Source organism: Xylocopa sonorina, chromosome 1 (assembly GCF_050948175.1).
Source record: "Xylocopa sonorina isolate GNS202 chromosome 1, iyXylSono1_principal, whole genome shotgun sequence".
Classification (NCBI taxonomy): Eukaryota; Metazoa; Arthropoda; class Insecta; order Hymenoptera; family Apidae; genus Xylocopa; species Xylocopa sonorina.
This window is the reverse complement of record NC_135193.1, coordinates 6,933,990-6,952,096: the sequence shown is the minus strand read 5'-3', so window position 1 is coordinate 6,952,096 and position 18,107 is coordinate 6,933,990. Positions and strand designations below refer to the sequence as shown.

The following is an 18,107-nucleotide window of genomic DNA, read 5'->3' as shown; positions in this document are numbered from 1 at the left end:
AAACGAATACTGCAATTCTTACCGGACGTTAAGTTACTTAAATTACTAGACGGAACTCTTAGCTGGACAAAATGTGTTAGAGTTCGTTAAATAGCTCAGTAAGACGAAAATGTTACGTGGCTTGATAGAAGGTGTAACTTTCATTCGGTTTCACTTTGTTTCTTTTTTCTTCTTTCGCACAGAGCTCTTTTCTTTTTCAATTAACGTTTGACTATTCGTTCTCTTGGGACCGTTCATTATAGCGAACGGTTCTGTCCCATGAAACTGGCTATACGAGACTTAATTATTAGCAAAATCTAACATTAAAAATATGTTAAGTTCTCATTTAGTTTCTATTAAATTTAAATAGTACTTTACTATATATTAAGTATAAAAATCGATAGTATAGATAAAATTACGAAACTTTAAATGCAAATTTGTTGAACGATTGATTAACGCAATGTTAATTATCTTTAATCCTATGTGGCTATCGTCAGTAGCATTTCAATTTTCTACGGCCTGCGAGCCCATTTCGAGACTCTCTTTGATTTCGATGTACATGTACAATGATTGTCGTTAAAAATCGCACGGACTAGTAACGATTTAAGCGAATGATTCAGACTAAGCTCGAAGTGAAGGGATCGGTTCAGTAGCAGATATCGTCGATTCCATCTTGTGTTCGTCGAACCAGTTTTTTTTTCTTTTTTTTGCGACACGTTTAAAAATCCATTAGCGGATGATTTCTACCTGATGAGATCTGCAACATTGCACGTTTACACTTCTAAAGGTTTCGAATCTATTTCGAAAACGGGTTAAGCTACTTGATCATTCCTACCCAATGAATTACATTCATTTTATGCTAATTGTTCGATGATCCTTTGGCCTATACATATATTTTTCTTATCTTCCGACATTGATTGCGATGCGGCGAATTCGAACAACTGATACATATTGTAGTTTAAGGATCGATAGGCTAAATTGTAGCACAAAATAATTGGAAAGAAGATACGCGAAGAGAGGAGGAGTTGAGTTATCAAGTTGACGTTAGTTACTGTACATAATAATCGCTTACCTATTCTCCACAGGCATTTAGAAATTATTGAGCCTTGTACATTACGGACTAGGGTGGTAGGACGTCTAGTTTTAGTCCATTCTTTGGCTCACAGTAACCGCAGTAACCTCCACATTTCCCGCTAATATGCTGACTGTTCTATGGTCAGAAATGTATTATTATACGTGAACAATATCGATACCATAATGCTCGAAGGAAGTATAGTATTTTATAACGCAAATGGGAATATTCAACTTACGATTCTATTGATGTTTATTGACGACCTGTACGTTTTCTTCCAATCGACTTTTGACGACAATTTGAATTGAGTTCCACTTAAGTTAATACTAAAACGACCTTGCGGACAGCCCGCAACGCTGTTACAGTCACCAGCAACGCCGTATTCGACTCGATTCGCGCCCGTCGTCCGTGAAAATGTATAGTCATTCTCTAAAATGCAGTGGAATACTTGCGAAAATTTCTGATTTGATACATATACATTATCGTTAACGCAGGATATTCCCAGAAGTATACCTATGATATACAGATCCAGAGGGTCGATTCGTATCCTTCTGAACTCTGTCTTTCCAGAACGATTGCAATTGCAGTTCTCGTTCCTCGGTTCATTGTACGGGCAAGGATTGTGTAATCTGAAATTAGCGAAGAATTCTGAACTCTGCTAAAAATACCAACCCATTCTGATGAATGCCGTAAGAGTTTTCCAATACTAAACGTGTATTGAAATACTATAACTTGTGTTTACTGTTTGTAAAAACAATTAGACGTAATTCGATTCTCTGACAAGAGGAGCTGGATAGTCGGGTGTATTCAATTGTCCTATCCTGTCGCACTTACGTGTTGTGATACACTTCCGCGTAATTCTCGCGAGGGCCACTCGGCAACGTCAAGTATTCTTTCGGCTCGGAACTCCACATTCCGTGGCAGTAAATTGACATGTTCCTTCCGCCCACGACCAACATATACTCGTCGTCCTTCGTAGTTCTATAGTACCTCTTCGCGTCCAGGCAGGACATCGCGTAACACTTTCGTCGGTTGCATTTCTGCTTCCTTGGCGGTCGTTCCTCCCTCGAGCAGAACGAGACGTTCACTAGCCTTTTTCTTTTCATGTCTCTGCAGTACACTTTTCGTACTTGATGGCCCCTTTTGCCGCAAATGTGGCTGCACTGTTACAAAAGTATCTCTGAGTAGTTATATGTTGCGTGTGCAATTTTTTGTATCGAACAACACACTGTCGTGTCGTCTGTTTTCGTTAAACATTTATTACCTTGCTCCATGCGCCAGGGACCCAGTAATACTCATCGTTACACTCGCGTAGCTTACAGGACTGTTTAGTGCTTGGCTTCCGGTCCATCGGACAGGAATTATTATTTGTGGGCGTAGAATCAATCAGTCCGTAACGATTGGTACGATGGCAGGTCACTGATCTGTGTTGAATCCCGTCACCACATTCTGCCGAACACTTGAAACCAATTTTTCAACACTTTATGTATATGTCTAGTTTTCTTTCAATTCTGTCAATCTAGTTTTTTTTATACGTACTAGTGTAATATTTGTTAAATACAATGATCGAACGTAACATCCTTTTCGTTTCTGAGAAACGTGACGAATTTTGTGATGAACATATCCTTTTTGCATGCAAAATGTTTGACAATGCAAGACAGATGTGATGCTCATGCATTCATTGTGAAATATTAAGATAATTATACACACAATCTTCAAACTAATAAGTTATGGAAATAGTTATAGCGTGTAACATTAACATTACACATTAACATTAATAGTAAACACGTTGACGCTAGTAATAATTATAGCTAATCTTTAAAGCTAAAATTAACGCTAGTGTTAACATTGAATTAATGTTGTAGGTAACGTTAACACCTACCACAGGTCATCGCATGAATGTAGCTTGGTGACTAGTATCATGAGCAATCATTTTCACAACCTCTAGAAATTCATACGGAAATAAATAAATGTGCGTTTAATTGAGAAACAGGTACGATCGATGAACATTGCGACAGGATGATGTGGCTGTGCGAATACTTTAGATAAAACGAAAACCGATGAATCGATCAATATTTAGTGCCGTGTGCATCAACAATTTCCACATGCTGCATTCGTAGGAATTGCGTTTCGAAGAAGGCAATGTTTATTGCAACGAGTAAACACGATTAAAAGTGAGTCAACACCAATTACCGAACACAATGTTATTAGTGCCAATGGGATGAATTATTAGATAACATTGTCCGTTCGTGCAGAATTTAATGAAACAAAAGATTCGTTACTTTTAGACGCCCTTTGTACGTAATCTAAAGAGAGACAAAGTAACAATAGAAAACTCCTACATTGGAATTATTAAATATAGTAAGTAAGAGTAACATGAATCTATCGAATTGAAACCATTTGGAGATTGAACAAAGATTTAGTACTACGAGAATCACGGAAATTGGATTTTTTTACCAACGTAAAATAGAATAGGCTTGCTAATTAATTTTTTCTCCAAATTAATACCAAGTTGAACACAGAAATCAAGGAGCGTCGATCAAAGGAATCCAATTATAGATGGTATCGCTAGTATTGATGGTATTGCTATAAATTGAATTGAAATGAACAAGACAGCGATAGTGTCAAACGTGATCGATGGATCATAGATCATAAGGGCGAGGTTTAAAAGTACCTCTGACCAAGGTCCTTCCTGCCAAATAAACCGGCAGGCAACACGGCGGCAATACTTCTGTGATATCGGTTTTTCCAAGCCAAACCTCGTACAGTCCTCATCCTTAACGGTTATATCCAACTTATGATTCCTCCTTATCTTGCATACTACCCTCCGCCTCTGCACCCCGGTACCGCACGATTTCGAACACTGCAAAATATTTTCGTTCGATCCAAACTGCAATGGCATGTGCCTGACTCCCCTCGACGCTTACGTTTCCCTTTATTCGATAAGGATGGCGTGTTTTTTTTTCTAAACCTTCCATTTACGCTCGTTCGTTTTTATAGTTGGATAAATTGATGACTATGCCATTTTCGAGAATAAACTACCTGCGCCATCTGAATGGAGCTTGAAGTATTGCTAAATTCTATTAAATGTGGTCGGTCTTCAGAATGATCTCGTAAGTATCCTGTAAGCACCTTGCATACATTGTTTTAATATGCATTAAAGAGTCACTTGCGTAGACCTCAGTCCGTGTAAATTTTAACGTACGTGTAACCGAGTTTCCGTGTCGCATTGCAAGCGTACGAGTACAAAAGTGTAATACTTAATTCTGCATCCAGGTGTCACCAGTGATTTATTCTCGAAGATGGCGGCTTTCAATTTATCGTAGACACTTTCTACGTTTTATAAGTCTCGCGTTGCAGTCAGCAATACGTATATAGATGGTACTTACGCGTGTACCAATGGTTATAAGTAATGATATCTATTGATGTAGTAGTTCTTTTTGTAAATTATTTTTTTAAACTAACCCGTGTCCATTTACCAGCCACCCATTTTGGACAGTGATGATTACAGGGAACCTTAGTAGGCTTTTTCTTGCGACGACAATAGCTGTCAGATACGATTTCTCCCGTTTTAGAATAACATTTCGCTGTTACATACATGTTTCCTTTAATGCACGGTCTAGAACACTGAAACATGACACAATGTATAAGTTGATCGTTTTTAGTGCTTGCCATATTTCTAAATAATTAGTTGCATGCCTAGGAAAACAGTTAACAATATTAACAACGCGTGGCAATAAAAAAAATATTAATTAGATACTGTGATGAAATAAATACTAACTTGCTGTGTCTGAATATGCCATTTGTATCCAAAATCGATAATTATATTGGGAACTTCGTTGTTTTCTTGAGAATAAGTTGGAGTTACTCTCGTCTATAAAATATAGAAGATTTTACGAATTTAAATAATTAATAACAGTGAACGGTAGGAGTATTAAAATATCGAAAGATTATTATACCACTGTTGGACAGGGTTTTAGTTTACAGACAGTGATGTTTTTTGGTTTGTTGGACAAAGAACATTTATTACTTGTCTTTCCGTCAGTCGTTTTGCAAATAACTTTCCTTTGCTTTATGCCGTTATTGCAAGTAACTGAACACTGTAGGAAGAGAAAAGTTTCAAACGCTTAATCTATAGTCTTCGTACGATTAGAACAGGTTTACAGATTCAGCTATTAGGCTTACAATTCTTCCAAGTTTTCGTACATTCAAATTATTATATTTATAATCATTACTGTTTGACCGAGCGAAATTGGCAGTTCAGGAATCGGGGTCGAAGAGTGAAAGATGGAGGAAGAGTTAGGATAATAAGTCTGAAAAATTCCTCCCCTAAGCAAAGACAGAGAGTATCGTGGTATCCCAAATTTTCGCTCGCCTTATTAGCACTGCGAATTAGCTCGATCAAACGATAGTTGTCACCTTAATACATACCGAGCTCCAATCACCAACGTCCCATTGAACGCAAGGTCCGGCATCGCAGGACTGAACAACTATCGGAGGTGGATCGCTACAGTAAATGTTTTCAACAATGCGGTTCTCTATCGTGCACACGTATAGCTTTTGATGTTGGCCAATGCCGCACGTCACCGAGCACTAGTAATGAAGGAGTAGAAAGCAAAAAATGAATTCGCACATCCAATGTGAAATAATTAATCCGGTTTAAGATATCAGAAGAGAGATAATTACGTGACTCCAGTCCCTAAACGCCCACGAGGGACATGGTTCTAGCCTGCATTCTCTCGTCAGAACTTTCGTTTTCCCTATACAGTTTTCCTCGGTAATTTGTCTGCGTTTCGAATCCACGCAGACAGCTGTCCTGTGCTGAAGACCCCGTCCGCACGGGACGTCGCAAGGACCCCATTTCTCGTAACTCCAGTGGGCATTTTCGCAGGGACCCCAGCACGGTTCCGAGCTGTTTGGTCGCGGAAGATGATTGCAAAACTGCGACAAAATTTCACGAGGCGGATGGAGTGAATGTCTTTGCAGACATCTGGAGGTCGAATTGCGAGTTCCTGGGCCACAGTGATTGGAGCACTCGGAAAACGTGGTGTTCCATCTGGAATGGTATCGTAGATATATGTTGGTATGCCTATGGTTGAAGTTGATTTCTCTAACTGGTAAGCGTAATCGATCGATCGAGGATTAATAGTATAGAACAGCAAGAATTGTGAATTAATCGTTTGTCTTGTTGCGAGGAAAATTCAAATGGCGTGTAGGTCTTACTCCAAAATGCAATGGTTGTTGCACATCTGGCTTTCTTCGCGTGGTTTATCCGACTCGCGACAGTAGTCGTCCGAAACGATGTCGTTGTACTCAATATCTCTACACTCAGCCTTGCGATATTTCATTCCCCGACATATGGGATTACAGTTGGACCAGTTACTTAATTTCCATGCATAGTTTCTCAATATCGTTTTGGGCACTGTATGTCGGTAAGTGAGTTGGGGTGGATAATTGCCTACTGATAAGATCTGCAACATCAGATTTAGTTAATCCGAGTTATTTCTGGCAATTATCTTAATTTACTATGCTCGATATTTAAGTTGTCCTAATAATATGTAATACGCGTCTAAATGTCGAACGTCAGCTACGTTAAATGGTCTTAATATGTTATCATCTGTTGGTGACGAGTGTAATCAATTTTTCATTTCTATTTTAAAATTGAATTTTTTACTGAATTACATGTTTAAAGCAACATCGCACGTGACATCGAGCTTTCCTGATATCTATGGCAATTGTCAATTGTTGTTTTGTTAAAGAGGCATTTCCCTGGAAACTGAGATGACAGAAAGAAAGATTTAATTGTACAGACTTACTTCCAAAATTAAGTCAGTCTTGATCGGTTCGGAAATATTCAGATATTCCGTAACATTCATATGTCCACTGTAATTGATAGTAACACCAAGTACTACGATTTTCTTTTCATTCATCAGCATAAAGTCCCCATTTATTATGTACATTCCGTTTTCTGCGTCTCGTAAGGCTAGATAGAATCAATATCATAGTTTTCATTGATGTCAGGTACTTTAATGCGAGCAGTGATCAATAGAATTTAGGCATTTCTTTCGAGTTCCTATCAGAATATTATTAAAGGCTAAACTTGTATAAAATTTAGGAAAATACTTTCCTTGTCTATATTGTACTTACATATACGGTATACAATGCTAACATTTGAAACGTTTCGAAGTCTACGAGTTTAGCATCTTTGTTAGTAAAGTTCTATATATTTTGCAGGATTCTAGAAACAGTGTAATCGTTCTATAAATGATTTTACCATTTTACGATGTCACTTTTTTGAATCTTCAAAATAATAGTTAGGGCAAAATTAGAGAAAGAGAGAGAGAGAGAGAGAAAGCTAAGGAGAGCAGAATATACAGTATACATTATATAGATCTTGAAAATCTTGCCTTTCAGATATCTTTCAGCCTCTCCAACCGTACTCATCAGTCTCGGACTCTAATTAGGAATACATGCAGCAGAATTTCGAAATCTGTCAACGCCTTCAAGACTCCCGAAGACTTTAAACGTTCACAAGACCCGTGGCGACCTCCAAGATTCTCAACACTTCCAAGACGCTCGATCCTTGCAAGATTTTCAAAACCTATCAAGACTCTCAAGAGTTTCGAGTACGTCGGATGATTGATATCGGCTTTTAAACGCAAACTTCTGTCACAACCGTCGAATAAGAAGTTAGAGAACGAAAGCTCTTGTCGGTTAGAACCGAGCCGATTCGTAGCCCGCTGCGACTCGACTCTGGACTCGTTGAATCGAGCCAGCACCCTCTCGGGAGAAGTATCTTCGCGGAAGATTTCATAACTATTCCCGTGATGCGACAGGCGTAACGTTCGAAAGCCTCAGCGGGCAAGAATACACAAGTATACCGAGATAATTTTTGTCGTTCTCTATGCCTATCCAGCTCTGCTGCTGGATATTGATGTGGTTGCTGCCCGCTGGGATCTTGGCCACTCTGGTGTATCCGTATTGACCGGAGTTGTTGTACAAGCCCGTGATCCATTGGCAGGTGGAATTGTCGCCTTTGCAGACCTCGCACATATCCAATTTCGCCGTCGAGCCTAAAACGTGATCGCATCCTGCTGGTTTACAGAGCCCGTTCACGCATATGTGAAACGTGTCCTTGCCGCATGGCGTTCCGTCGATCACCTTCTCCCGTAGCTTGTAAGGCCGTTTGTTGTCCGATTCGCAGTACAATTTACAACGTTCCTGCGGGTCTGAATTAAGAAGAACAGGAAGGGCAGAGAGGGCAGAAGAAACAGAATTTGTAATTCGACGACGAGAATCCGGCTAGTTTCAACGATGGTCGATCTCAACGGCTTGTGTAACCAGTTTAAAAGTCCCCCAACAATTTTCTACGCTCGCATCGTTGAAATCGACCATTATTATGTTCGCTGCGAAGATCCGTAACATCTGTGCTCACCTATTTTATACTCTGCGTGCCACTTAACGTTTCTGCTTAGCTCCGGTATGTTGAAGTTGTTGTTGTCGTAGTACGAACATTGCACGTCCCTTTAAAATAGATTAGAGTCTCGTTGGCAAATCGGGACCACGCAACGATACGAATGTTAAGAAGGGAGATACCGAGTCTGAAGTGGCAAAAGACTAACGCGACACACGAATTACTCGATATTCGATATTAGGACGCGATGATCGCGTCTACATGGAGGATTCTGAACCCAATGAAGCAGAAACGGAAGCTCGTGGGTACACCAGGACATGCAACGGACCCCGTATATTCGGATCCATAAGTACCTGAAGTCGCGTGTTCCTGGTGGGCATTCTCTGGTGTTGCAGCTACTATACTCGACCCGATTCCCGAAGCAGTGGTAGCCGCCGTGTTGCGGCCTAGGATTATTGCATTTGCGGTACTTCTTCTTGACACCACCGCCGCAGGTCCTCGTGCACTCACCGTACGGGCCCCATTCGCCCCATTGACCGTCCACTGGTTTCGGTTTCCTACGGGGGACGCACTTGCCATGATAACACCATTTGCCGTTGTCGCAAGGAGTCCCGTCAGCCCACGGCATGTGATGGGTCACACAGCCCGCCGATGTGAAGCACCACAGTTGTTTGCACACTGCCTGGCCGATAACCAACCAACCGCTCAGTTTATCTCAATTCTTAAGCAGTACCTTCGCTACGCACTGCCCACGATGGACAGGACTAATTGGACATGGTTTAGCGATATCAGAAAATGTCTCTGGCTATGCCGAACGATTACGAATCGGTTAAGTGTTAGACACTGCGGGACATCTCGGAGACGTACTCGTATTCTACGTTCACTTCCGGTTTGTATATACCGCGGCAACGACGAACGCCTACTTTGTTGTATAACACGTATCTAAAATCTCCGCGTGGCGTGTAGTTCGTGCTATCCGAGGAGTGAACCGTGATACGACGAGAATCAAGAACAACAAAATTGCGTTCGGGGCTTCGTTTTCGGGACAGACGACGCCGTCGTTACGCTTGGCAAATTTCCGAACCGATTCGCCGCCTGAGAACGAAGCGTTTGAGAACGGAATTTCCTTATTACTGGCTTCTGTTTTACTTCTACCCGTCGAGTCGTCCCTTTTGGATTCGCCATCGACGGTCGCCGGGCGTCCGATATAACGTACAAAAATCTGTGACTTACCATCGGACGTGGGGTTAGGCGAAATGCATCTCCTGGACTCGTTCCCGAATACCAGATTGCATTGCCTGTTCACCGAGTAGTCCTCACCCGGGTATCGCCTCTTGCCCTCGATATCTATTATACTGTCCGGCTTGTCCAATAAGCAGCGGCCGCGTCCGGTTCTGTAATGAAATTTCGACACGGTTCGAACTTGGCGGCTCGTTTGCGGCGAGAGAGCTCGTGCATCAAAATTCGGGGGCCCGAATTTTTGTCGGAAACAAATGGGATCCGCCGGCGCGCACGGCGGTCATTCAGAAATGCAGCGTAACCGGATTCCTAAGCGAGGAGTCGTCTTCCTCGGCCGTTGCAGAAAAACTCGCGCCACCGGCTCTTTCTCTCCCTCTCCCTCTCTCTCTCTCTCTCCCTCTCTCTCTTACCCTTTCCTCCTCCTCTCTTTTTCTCTTGCTCGATCGAATCGAATTTTGGCGACCGATGCCTATTTCGTCGAGAGCTGTACGACTGACTGACTGACGGGAAATACTGATTTTAACAACGCCGGGTGGATACGTAGAGGCGTTAGTCGGGGGAATTCAATTGGTTGGTGTATGAATCGAAATTGGGCAATGTTTATTTCTCAATTTCTGCGTGATCGACGAATAACGACCGGTCGTTTGGTTACGTTTTAATGCGTTGTTCGAACCGAGTTGTTAGTCGACGAGTAAATTGTCGAGGTAGAAACGATGTCTATGACAGCGTGTAGAGACGTGCGTGTTTCCGGAAACTATCGATACTAATTGACGTGCCATCGAACGACTGACTCACTCGAGGAACTCGGTGACGTAGTGCCGGGAACATTCCGACCATTCGAACGGGGAACTGTTGTTGTCCAACATCCTGGACATCAGCTTCTGATCTTCCCTAAACCGCGAGCAATACTCTGGCTCGTCGTGGGGCATGTTCAGCCTGAAATCCAACGAATTCGTCAAATATCTTCCTACGTTATTCCTCTGCGGAGATGCCTGCTCGTTATTGCGCGTGGAAAATCGAGAATCACGACTCCGATGATAGAAGGGCAAGAATGGCTACTCACACGTGGCCGATCTCGTGCGCGATCGTAAACGCGGTAGCGAGGCCACTGTCCTGAACTATCGCGCAGGAGGATTGCGGGTTGCACATCGCGCCTAACTCGGCCAGGCCCAACGTGACGCAAGTGCGAGCGTTGTCGCACAGTGTTTCCCTGAAACGTATCATTTAACAGGAATTATTAATCTGACATTAACCGGAGCACTAATTACTGTAAGACTACAGCAATTTGATTCTCATCGTGCTCCTTTGGAGCTATTAAGAAATGTCCACTACAATTTTAACTCTTTGCACTCGGATCTCTTCTCTGAAGGGACATCAGAATCGATTGTTGATTACAGGGGTTAAACTTGTTCCATCGCAGCTTTTTCAGAAATGCATATCTCTCTCGAATTTTCTATTGAAATGGAAATTTTCTATTGCTGGGAGATGTTAGCAATCTTCGAGCAATATTTTAGCAGTAGTCTCTATGGCTAACATCTGGGATGGAACTGAGTGCAAAGGGTTAATACAAATGATGTACAGGAAACAGTAATCACGACGTGGTATACGATAAATACTTTTTTTCAGCGTTTAGAAGCAAAGGAAAGTAATCCAAACAGTGACCGTAAGATAACATGGGGACAGTGTCTCTATCGATAGAATACACACCAGAGGATCGGTCCATTCGCAGATTCCTGACGAAGTTAGCTAATGAAACGTCGGAAGACGATTTTAAGTGAACGGATGGAGCAAGGATCCCAAAGAATGACGAGTAACGAGTACCTGGTTAAGAGGACGGAAGTGTCGTAGTGTCCCCACAATTTTTTATTCGAGTCGTTGTTCTGCCACTTGCAGAACATCTTCAACACGTCGGTCGCGTTTCTTCCGACTTCGTTCCCGGTTCCGTTGTAATATATTTGCCCAAACACTTGGTCGATCGGCACGATCTTTACTACCGAAATGTTTATAGGATTGCCGACGGTATAGTCTTTGTAGAGGCTCGAGACCTGCGAAGAAAAAAACAATGTCGTCGTTACTTTCGTTACTCGGTTAATCTGTTCAAGAGATTTCGTTGTTGGAATTAAGAAAAAAAAAAAAGTCAACGAGACGACATCCAATAATTACTTTGTAATAATTATCAGGGAAAGGGCGAAGTGCGAATGGCGTCGTTTCAGCTTTTTAAGACTCTTCAAAATTCTGCGTTAATTTAGAAGTAAAGTACACGAAATACACTGGAACGCGCGTGTGTTCGACGAAGCTGAATCCAGAGTTACTCGTTAATGGTCGTCGAATGATAATTTTTGCGTACTGCTATTCGACCGCGTCCCGACGAGAGGTTCAAAAGGAAAGGGCGGGGCCCGAGGAGGAAAAGTACTGCAGACGAAACGAGAGCAAAACGGAGGGTACAACCGTGCATAAACAATGCGAGATACACGAGTCGACTCTTAATTAGTGGCGTGTCTTACATCCAAACGGGCATCGCCCAATCTCTTTGGAACGAAACCGCGGGGCCGACGATGAAAACGCCGGTGGATGCTCCTCGTTGCCTTTTTCGTTGCACGTCGCGTACTCGACGTCTCCTCTTCTCTTTTTTTTACTCCTCTTCTTTTGCGCTCTAGACGACGCGCGAGCAAATAACTTCGACACGCTGACCGTCATCGATTCCGATCGTAAGTTACAACTGGACGAACGAATACTTTGGCGATTCGACGATGCGACGAAGTATCGACGCAAACGATTCTCTGACTACAGAATCCGATGACTCGCACTTTCTATCTTCCCATCAGAAATATCATTCCCGTCTTCACTCAGAATTAAGTAATTAACGCTGCGCGATCGCAAGCAACCACCGTCTCGAGGGAAATTAATTTCCCCTAAATCCATTCCCACCACTTAACCGAGGCGACTCAAACTAATCCTCGTCGCCGCTCGTAACGTCAGCTGCCTCGAAACAAATTGCCCCGTAAATTATTCATTAGGGTGTACGCGAACGCGCGCTGGTCAAAGAATCAAACGACGAGGATCAACCCCGGGGACGACGACAGAGGAAATCATCGCCGGAGCGGTTGAACGCGAGGCGCGTCTCGTCGCTGAGGCAATCTTTATTAGATGAAACGGGCCCTGATGCGTTCAATTGGGATAATTTCCTCGGACGTCAGGCTGATGTGTTACTCCGTTTCCCTAACCGCGTACGCCGCGAAACGGACCGATTGCGACAGACTGGACCAGCGTAATTGATCGATCTAGACGCGGGTCGCGAGCACGTCGCCTGGCGTGATTTCCTTGGCGAACGATAGGTTACCGTATTTTTTCCATTTCGTCGGCTCTCGTTACGAAATGGTACCCTTCGATGGGGGCCACGGACGCCGGTGAACGGCTGGACTTTGAAACGATCCACGTCGAACAGGTGCTGCCGGCTGTTCCAGGCGTGTACGCGATCCTGTCGATCGTCGCCCGTCGACAACGATACGATGAAAGCGAAACGAATTAATCGGCTCTCCTCCGTGATAGCCGATTCCAAGTTTACTACCTGTCGATCGCGTACTGTCGATATCGAATCAGAGCTGTTCTCTTCGCAGGATATACCAGACGCATTATTCGTCGTCCCGTGAACGCGTACCTCGCGGATTGATACCCGGTTGCACGAGCAATCGGCGATCGAACGCGCCGTTACCACTTTACGTAAATCAAGAGAGAGGCAGAACAGATACGTCAAAGAAATAGCGGATTGCATAAATTTCCCAACGGGTTGCATGTGTTCCCTGTCCCGGGAATTAATTTATGAAGATTTTATACGTCGCTTAACTACTGACATGGATATTATTTAAATTACACCGCGCGAGAAGTGTAACATTTTAATCGGGAATGGTTCATTCATTTTTCACCGTCTCATTTTATTCCCGATCGCTTTCGTTTTTTTTTTCTCCACACGCACCTTGGTACGTTTTATTTCCGTGTTAATAATAGTTACCTCGAGCAATCGCGAGTTTAGTACGATCGAAAGCAGTTCTCGTAGAATTCGAGCGAGTTCGAACGTTCGTAATTAAACGTTTGCACCTCTCGGTTCGGCTAATTCAGTCGAGCCTCCGTGGCGCAACATTATCGCGATTCGACCCTCTCGACCGGTCCCCAGGCTGATCGATCTTCGCATCACGATCACGCGAAAAAAGTCGGCGAAAGAAGCGTCTCTCGCTGGACCGGTTAGTGGGACCGACCGAGAAACACGGGATTCGAATCGTGTCACCGACGAGACCGCGACGTCAGGCGTGCGCGTCCGCGGAGGAGCAAGTTTTTCATTTCCACGTCGGAGGTGGCCAACCGTGAGCGACATCGCATAAACACCTGTGATCCTGTGCCCGCATCGTGTACACGTATGGTCAAATGGGTTATGCGGGCGACAAAAATTCATATTTATCGACCAACAGCCACCGAGAGCCTCTTCCCGTTGCCCACTTTCCGCTCGTGAGCCGCAAACCGCCTCGCCGATGTTTTCCACCAATAAACGATACTTCCTCTCCTCTGTTTCTTCTTCTTCTTCTTCTTCGCGAAGAGAACGTTCTGGTGGGATGTATCGAGAAACAAACAGCGTTTCCTCTTACTTCTCGCGTTTCTGAAGATACTATATTTTTAGAAGACAGTTGCAACGTACATTTTTCTGTCGAGCAATATGCAAAGCAGCGAAGCTTCAGCGTGACCAACCGCGGTGGAAATATGTTAAAAACGTGACCAGACATTGTAACGGAGGCGATAAGTGGAATAAGTGCGCGAGCAAAGAAGTAATTGCAAGAAAACAAGGACGTTTTTTTCTTGAAGAAACTGAAAGTATAATTGAAACGTTTAGAATTTACAATTCGTGCCATTTGCGGGGCAGCAGTAATAAGACGTTGGTGATATTTCAGTTCGTCGCTGTCGCATCGATTACGGTAGATTGTTTGCAGTTACCTTCCGTTCGTTTGGAAACGAGACAATTAACAACGCGCGAAATTAAATATGTCTTAGAACGGACGCGAGATTCATTCGCGTCCTCGTCGCTTCTCCCGCATCGATGTCTCCACGACTCACCTCCCGTCCGCGTAGATCGATCCCCCAGTAGTACAAGTCTATTGTTTAGCCTGGCGCGATGTAGGAAGACGTTTCCTGTTCGATCTCGGTTCCCCGTCGACGTTTAAATGAAATAACCGATACACCCAGCACTTGATAACTAATAAATCTCACCGTCAACCTTTCCATATCCTCGATCAACGCGATTTAACACTGAAAGTTTCACGATAAAACCTCTGCAACGAAAGGTGCACAATCGCTGCACGACCACGGATACTCCCAACCATTGTTTCTCTCGTAATAAATGTATTATTGCACAATGTCCATAGCGGCGGCTAAAGAGGAGTAAAGTGAAAACGAACGGATACACGTAAGCGCGTAGATCAGCGTCCACGTGATGTCCACGGTCGGTGAATCGGATCCATCGGTCTCCGTGCGGCGCGTCGAATTAGATTTCATCGATTCGACGGAAACGACGACCGGGTTACGAATATCGAGGGACGATCGACGGGGTTAGAGGGAGGGACGGTTGATTGAATCGTTGAACGGATGACGGGCGTGGGCACGTGAAAGTGAGCCCGGGACGCATCGTGGGATGTCGCCCTCTTCCCCGAGGTGTGGTCCCCGTCTCGCGTGGGATTCGCGACCAGCCGGATGGTAATGACCTGGTTGACAATCGCGAGGCTAACCGTCAAATTACATGAATCATTCATTTATCGGGGAACCCGATCGAGTTACCTCCTCCGCGCGGTTTTATCCCCATCGATACGTTTACCCGATCCTCGTTAAGACCGCGATCGATGGCGATCGTCTAGAAGAAGAGAGGCGGAAGTTATCTCCCGTCGTTGCTGGTTAAAATCGAGGATCGATTGGCTAAAAATTGGCTGGCTGGATATTGAAATTCGTGCGATCTACAAATCGAACGGGTCTGGAAACGACGGAGAGCGCGCGCGATTCGGACGAAGACGAACCGGAGGAGAGCGTTCGACGATTTCACGCTTCTGATGGGCGATCGATCGACTCGAACGGGCCGGTGGGATGATTATACAATCGGCGATTGATTCAGAAACGTTGCAACGGCGTTCCACGGTGCACGTGGGACGTGTCCCGCGAACACGCTGGCTTTCGCGCGTGGAACCCTTTTCTCCTGCTGGACGTGAACCGTACCGCCGTTGTAATTTATGCGCGGTGGTCTGGTTTCGCAAGCGGCGCCAAGCGAAGCCAGCGAAATAGAGGAAAGAAAGGCGATTCGTTTTACCTAGACTCGAACAGTAGCGTTGGGATCGAGGGGCGTCCGATGGTAAAGCCACTCGATACTCTCTATTTATACGTCGCGAGACAGGACTGAACAATATCTCGATATACAAGATGTTCCAAAACTGAGTGAAAAAACACATTTTAACTCGTTGGCGGGTCCAATGTTAATAGTTGACGTCAACCTCTACGCGCACCCCTATCTCTCACCACCCCGTACATAAAACTGAGCGCAACAGTGTCACCCCTTTCTCTGCGGATAACTCGGATCAAGTTCGATTGGAATTCATTCGTGAAACATCCAAAGTTCGATCGCAAAGTCAACAATTTCAGGCATTCGTGCGACGAAAATGTCAACGTTGCGTTAAAAGGTAGTCAGGTAGGTGTCCCCCCGTAGGAGATCGTATCGGCGTGGCGCGATTTATAATCCTCAAGGTGCAACTTGTACTTTCTATTCTTTCGACGATGAATTGTAGATTACGAGAGGCGGTCGGTCGGTAGGCTCTGGCCGCCCTCGAAAATTTATGCCCTCCAAGTAAGCGTATATGCCGTCTAAATGTCCGGCGTATCGGCGGTTATCGCGCGCCAACCGGAATGCCATCCGACCATCGTCGACGGACTGTGTCCACCCTCGCCAAGGGGACATCCATTACGTCGTCGAGCCTCGCCAATCCCTTAGCCTCGCGCTGAAAATTTCGTCTATGAAACTCTGCTGCTCGCCAGACGGGCTAATTAAGGATGACTAACGACTCCGCGTGGCTAGACACTGAGAAACGCGCGCGGCCTACGCGCGGATATTAATTTCATCCAGCGTTTCCTGTGAGAAATGTCTGTTTATTGGGCTCGATAAAGCTCGGATTTTTCTGGTTCCCTTTTCGCAACGGAACGTTTGTATCCCGTACAGGGCAGAGTAAGTTTCAATCGATAAACTTGGCGAGCGCGATACCTGTCCCTCGCGCTGAAGGCTTAAACGACAGGATCCGCGTGGGCCGTCGATTTTTTAAGCGATAATTGAATTAGTCGCCGGGAACACTCGCCACGGTGGATGACTGACGATCGAAAGCGGCTTTGCTAAGCTCCTCGACGTATGAAACGAACTACGCGGTGGACGCATTTGCATAATATTTAACGATCGCCGCTGGGTTGCGAGATCGATCGTCCCTCGAACGCGACCGGCGTTGTTTCGTGAGGATCCTCAGCTCTTTTGATCCTGCTCCTCGGTACCCTGCGCCTCTCTCTGTCTCCTCCCTTTTTTTTGCCTTTTCTGCCGCACCGAAACCGTGCTCGAACAAAGTGTTACACCCACGCCGGCTGTCGACCTTTGTCTCCTTTTTTCCCCTTTATCCTTTCTCGTTTTCCATACCTTTTTTTCCCCTCGTTGTTGCCTTCGAACGAAACGTTAGGCCTATGCTGCGTAATAAATACCCGGGCTTATGCCTCGCGCGCACGGCGTGTTTCGCGTGTCCCATATTTTATTCCCCCGGAATGAATCGCATATTTTTAGGATTCGTTACCTTCTATCGCTGTGTTCGTTGGAAAATAAAAGTGAATCTCTACGCTCAATAACAGATGGCTGAGTTTCACGCGTGCATGGCGTCTCGCGGGGGTAAATATCGCGTTAGGGAGGAAGCAGGGGTGTTGACCATTCTTACCATGTTCATCAGGACCAAAATGTAGCTGATCAGACTGTTTCTGTGGTACTTAATCATCGTCGCGTCGGCCACCACCACGATCTCGATGAAATATCCACTCGGCATGGTTCTTTGTGGTCTCCAAGTCACGGAGGGATCCGATTCCATTTCCGAGTCCTGTCCGTACTCCTCGCCAGGATCGTTCTGCCTCTGCTCCACCGAGTAGTATCTGTAACGTTTCAAGCAGCGACTGTCTTAGCATTTCACGTTGGAAAGCTAGGATATCGCGTCAAGGATACACGTAGGCTGAGTCATTCGAAGCTATTGTCCGTGAAACGAGCGTGTAAGCACGTTTTCCAAAGATGCTGCGCGGAAGGCGAGTGGAATTCCTCGAAAACGAAACGCGCGTACCTTTCTACCTTCGATTCTGACCAGACTG

General features: G+C 44.7%; 1 protein-coding gene across 1 annotated transcript in view; it reads right to left on the bottom strand.

Annotated features, from left to right (window-relative positions):
- Positions 1-390: 390 nt before the first annotated feature.
- Positions 391-18,107, bottom strand: part of LOC143433352 (A disintegrin and metalloproteinase with thrombospondin motifs 1) — a 92,823-nt gene continuing 75,106 nt past the window's right edge. The window contains exons 7-28 of the mRNA XM_076910712.1: positions 17,690-17,897; positions 11,526-11,749; positions 10,768-10,914; positions 10,500-10,640; positions 9,699-9,859; positions 8,819-9,143; positions 8,487-8,575; positions 7,933-8,280; positions 6,868-7,034; positions 6,275-6,522; positions 5,738-6,107; positions 5,483-5,644; positions 5,014-5,151; positions 4,833-4,925; positions 4,517-4,678; positions 3,726-3,914; positions 2,316-2,510; positions 1,886-2,214; positions 1,565-1,680; positions 1,290-1,480; positions 1,052-1,189; positions 391-736 (exon numbers count right to left, since the gene is read on the bottom strand). Of these exons, the coding sequence (XP_076766827.1) occupies positions 1,100-1,189; positions 1,290-1,480; positions 1,565-1,680; positions 1,886-2,214; positions 2,316-2,510; positions 3,726-3,914; positions 4,517-4,678; positions 4,833-4,925; positions 5,014-5,151; positions 5,483-5,644; positions 5,738-6,107; positions 6,275-6,522; positions 6,868-7,034; positions 7,933-8,280; positions 8,487-8,575; positions 8,819-9,143; positions 9,699-9,859; positions 10,500-10,640; positions 10,768-10,914; positions 11,526-11,749; positions 17,690-17,897 (4,093 nt within the window). The 3' untranslated portion in view covers positions 391-736; positions 1,052-1,099. The remainder of the gene's footprint in view (positions 737-1,051; positions 1,190-1,289; positions 1,481-1,564; positions 1,681-1,885; positions 2,215-2,315; positions 2,511-3,725; positions 3,915-4,516; positions 4,679-4,832; positions 4,926-5,013; positions 5,152-5,482; positions 5,645-5,737; positions 6,108-6,274; positions 6,523-6,867; positions 7,035-7,932; positions 8,281-8,486; positions 8,576-8,818; positions 9,144-9,698; positions 9,860-10,499; positions 10,641-10,767; positions 10,915-11,525; positions 11,750-17,689; positions 17,898-18,107) is intronic.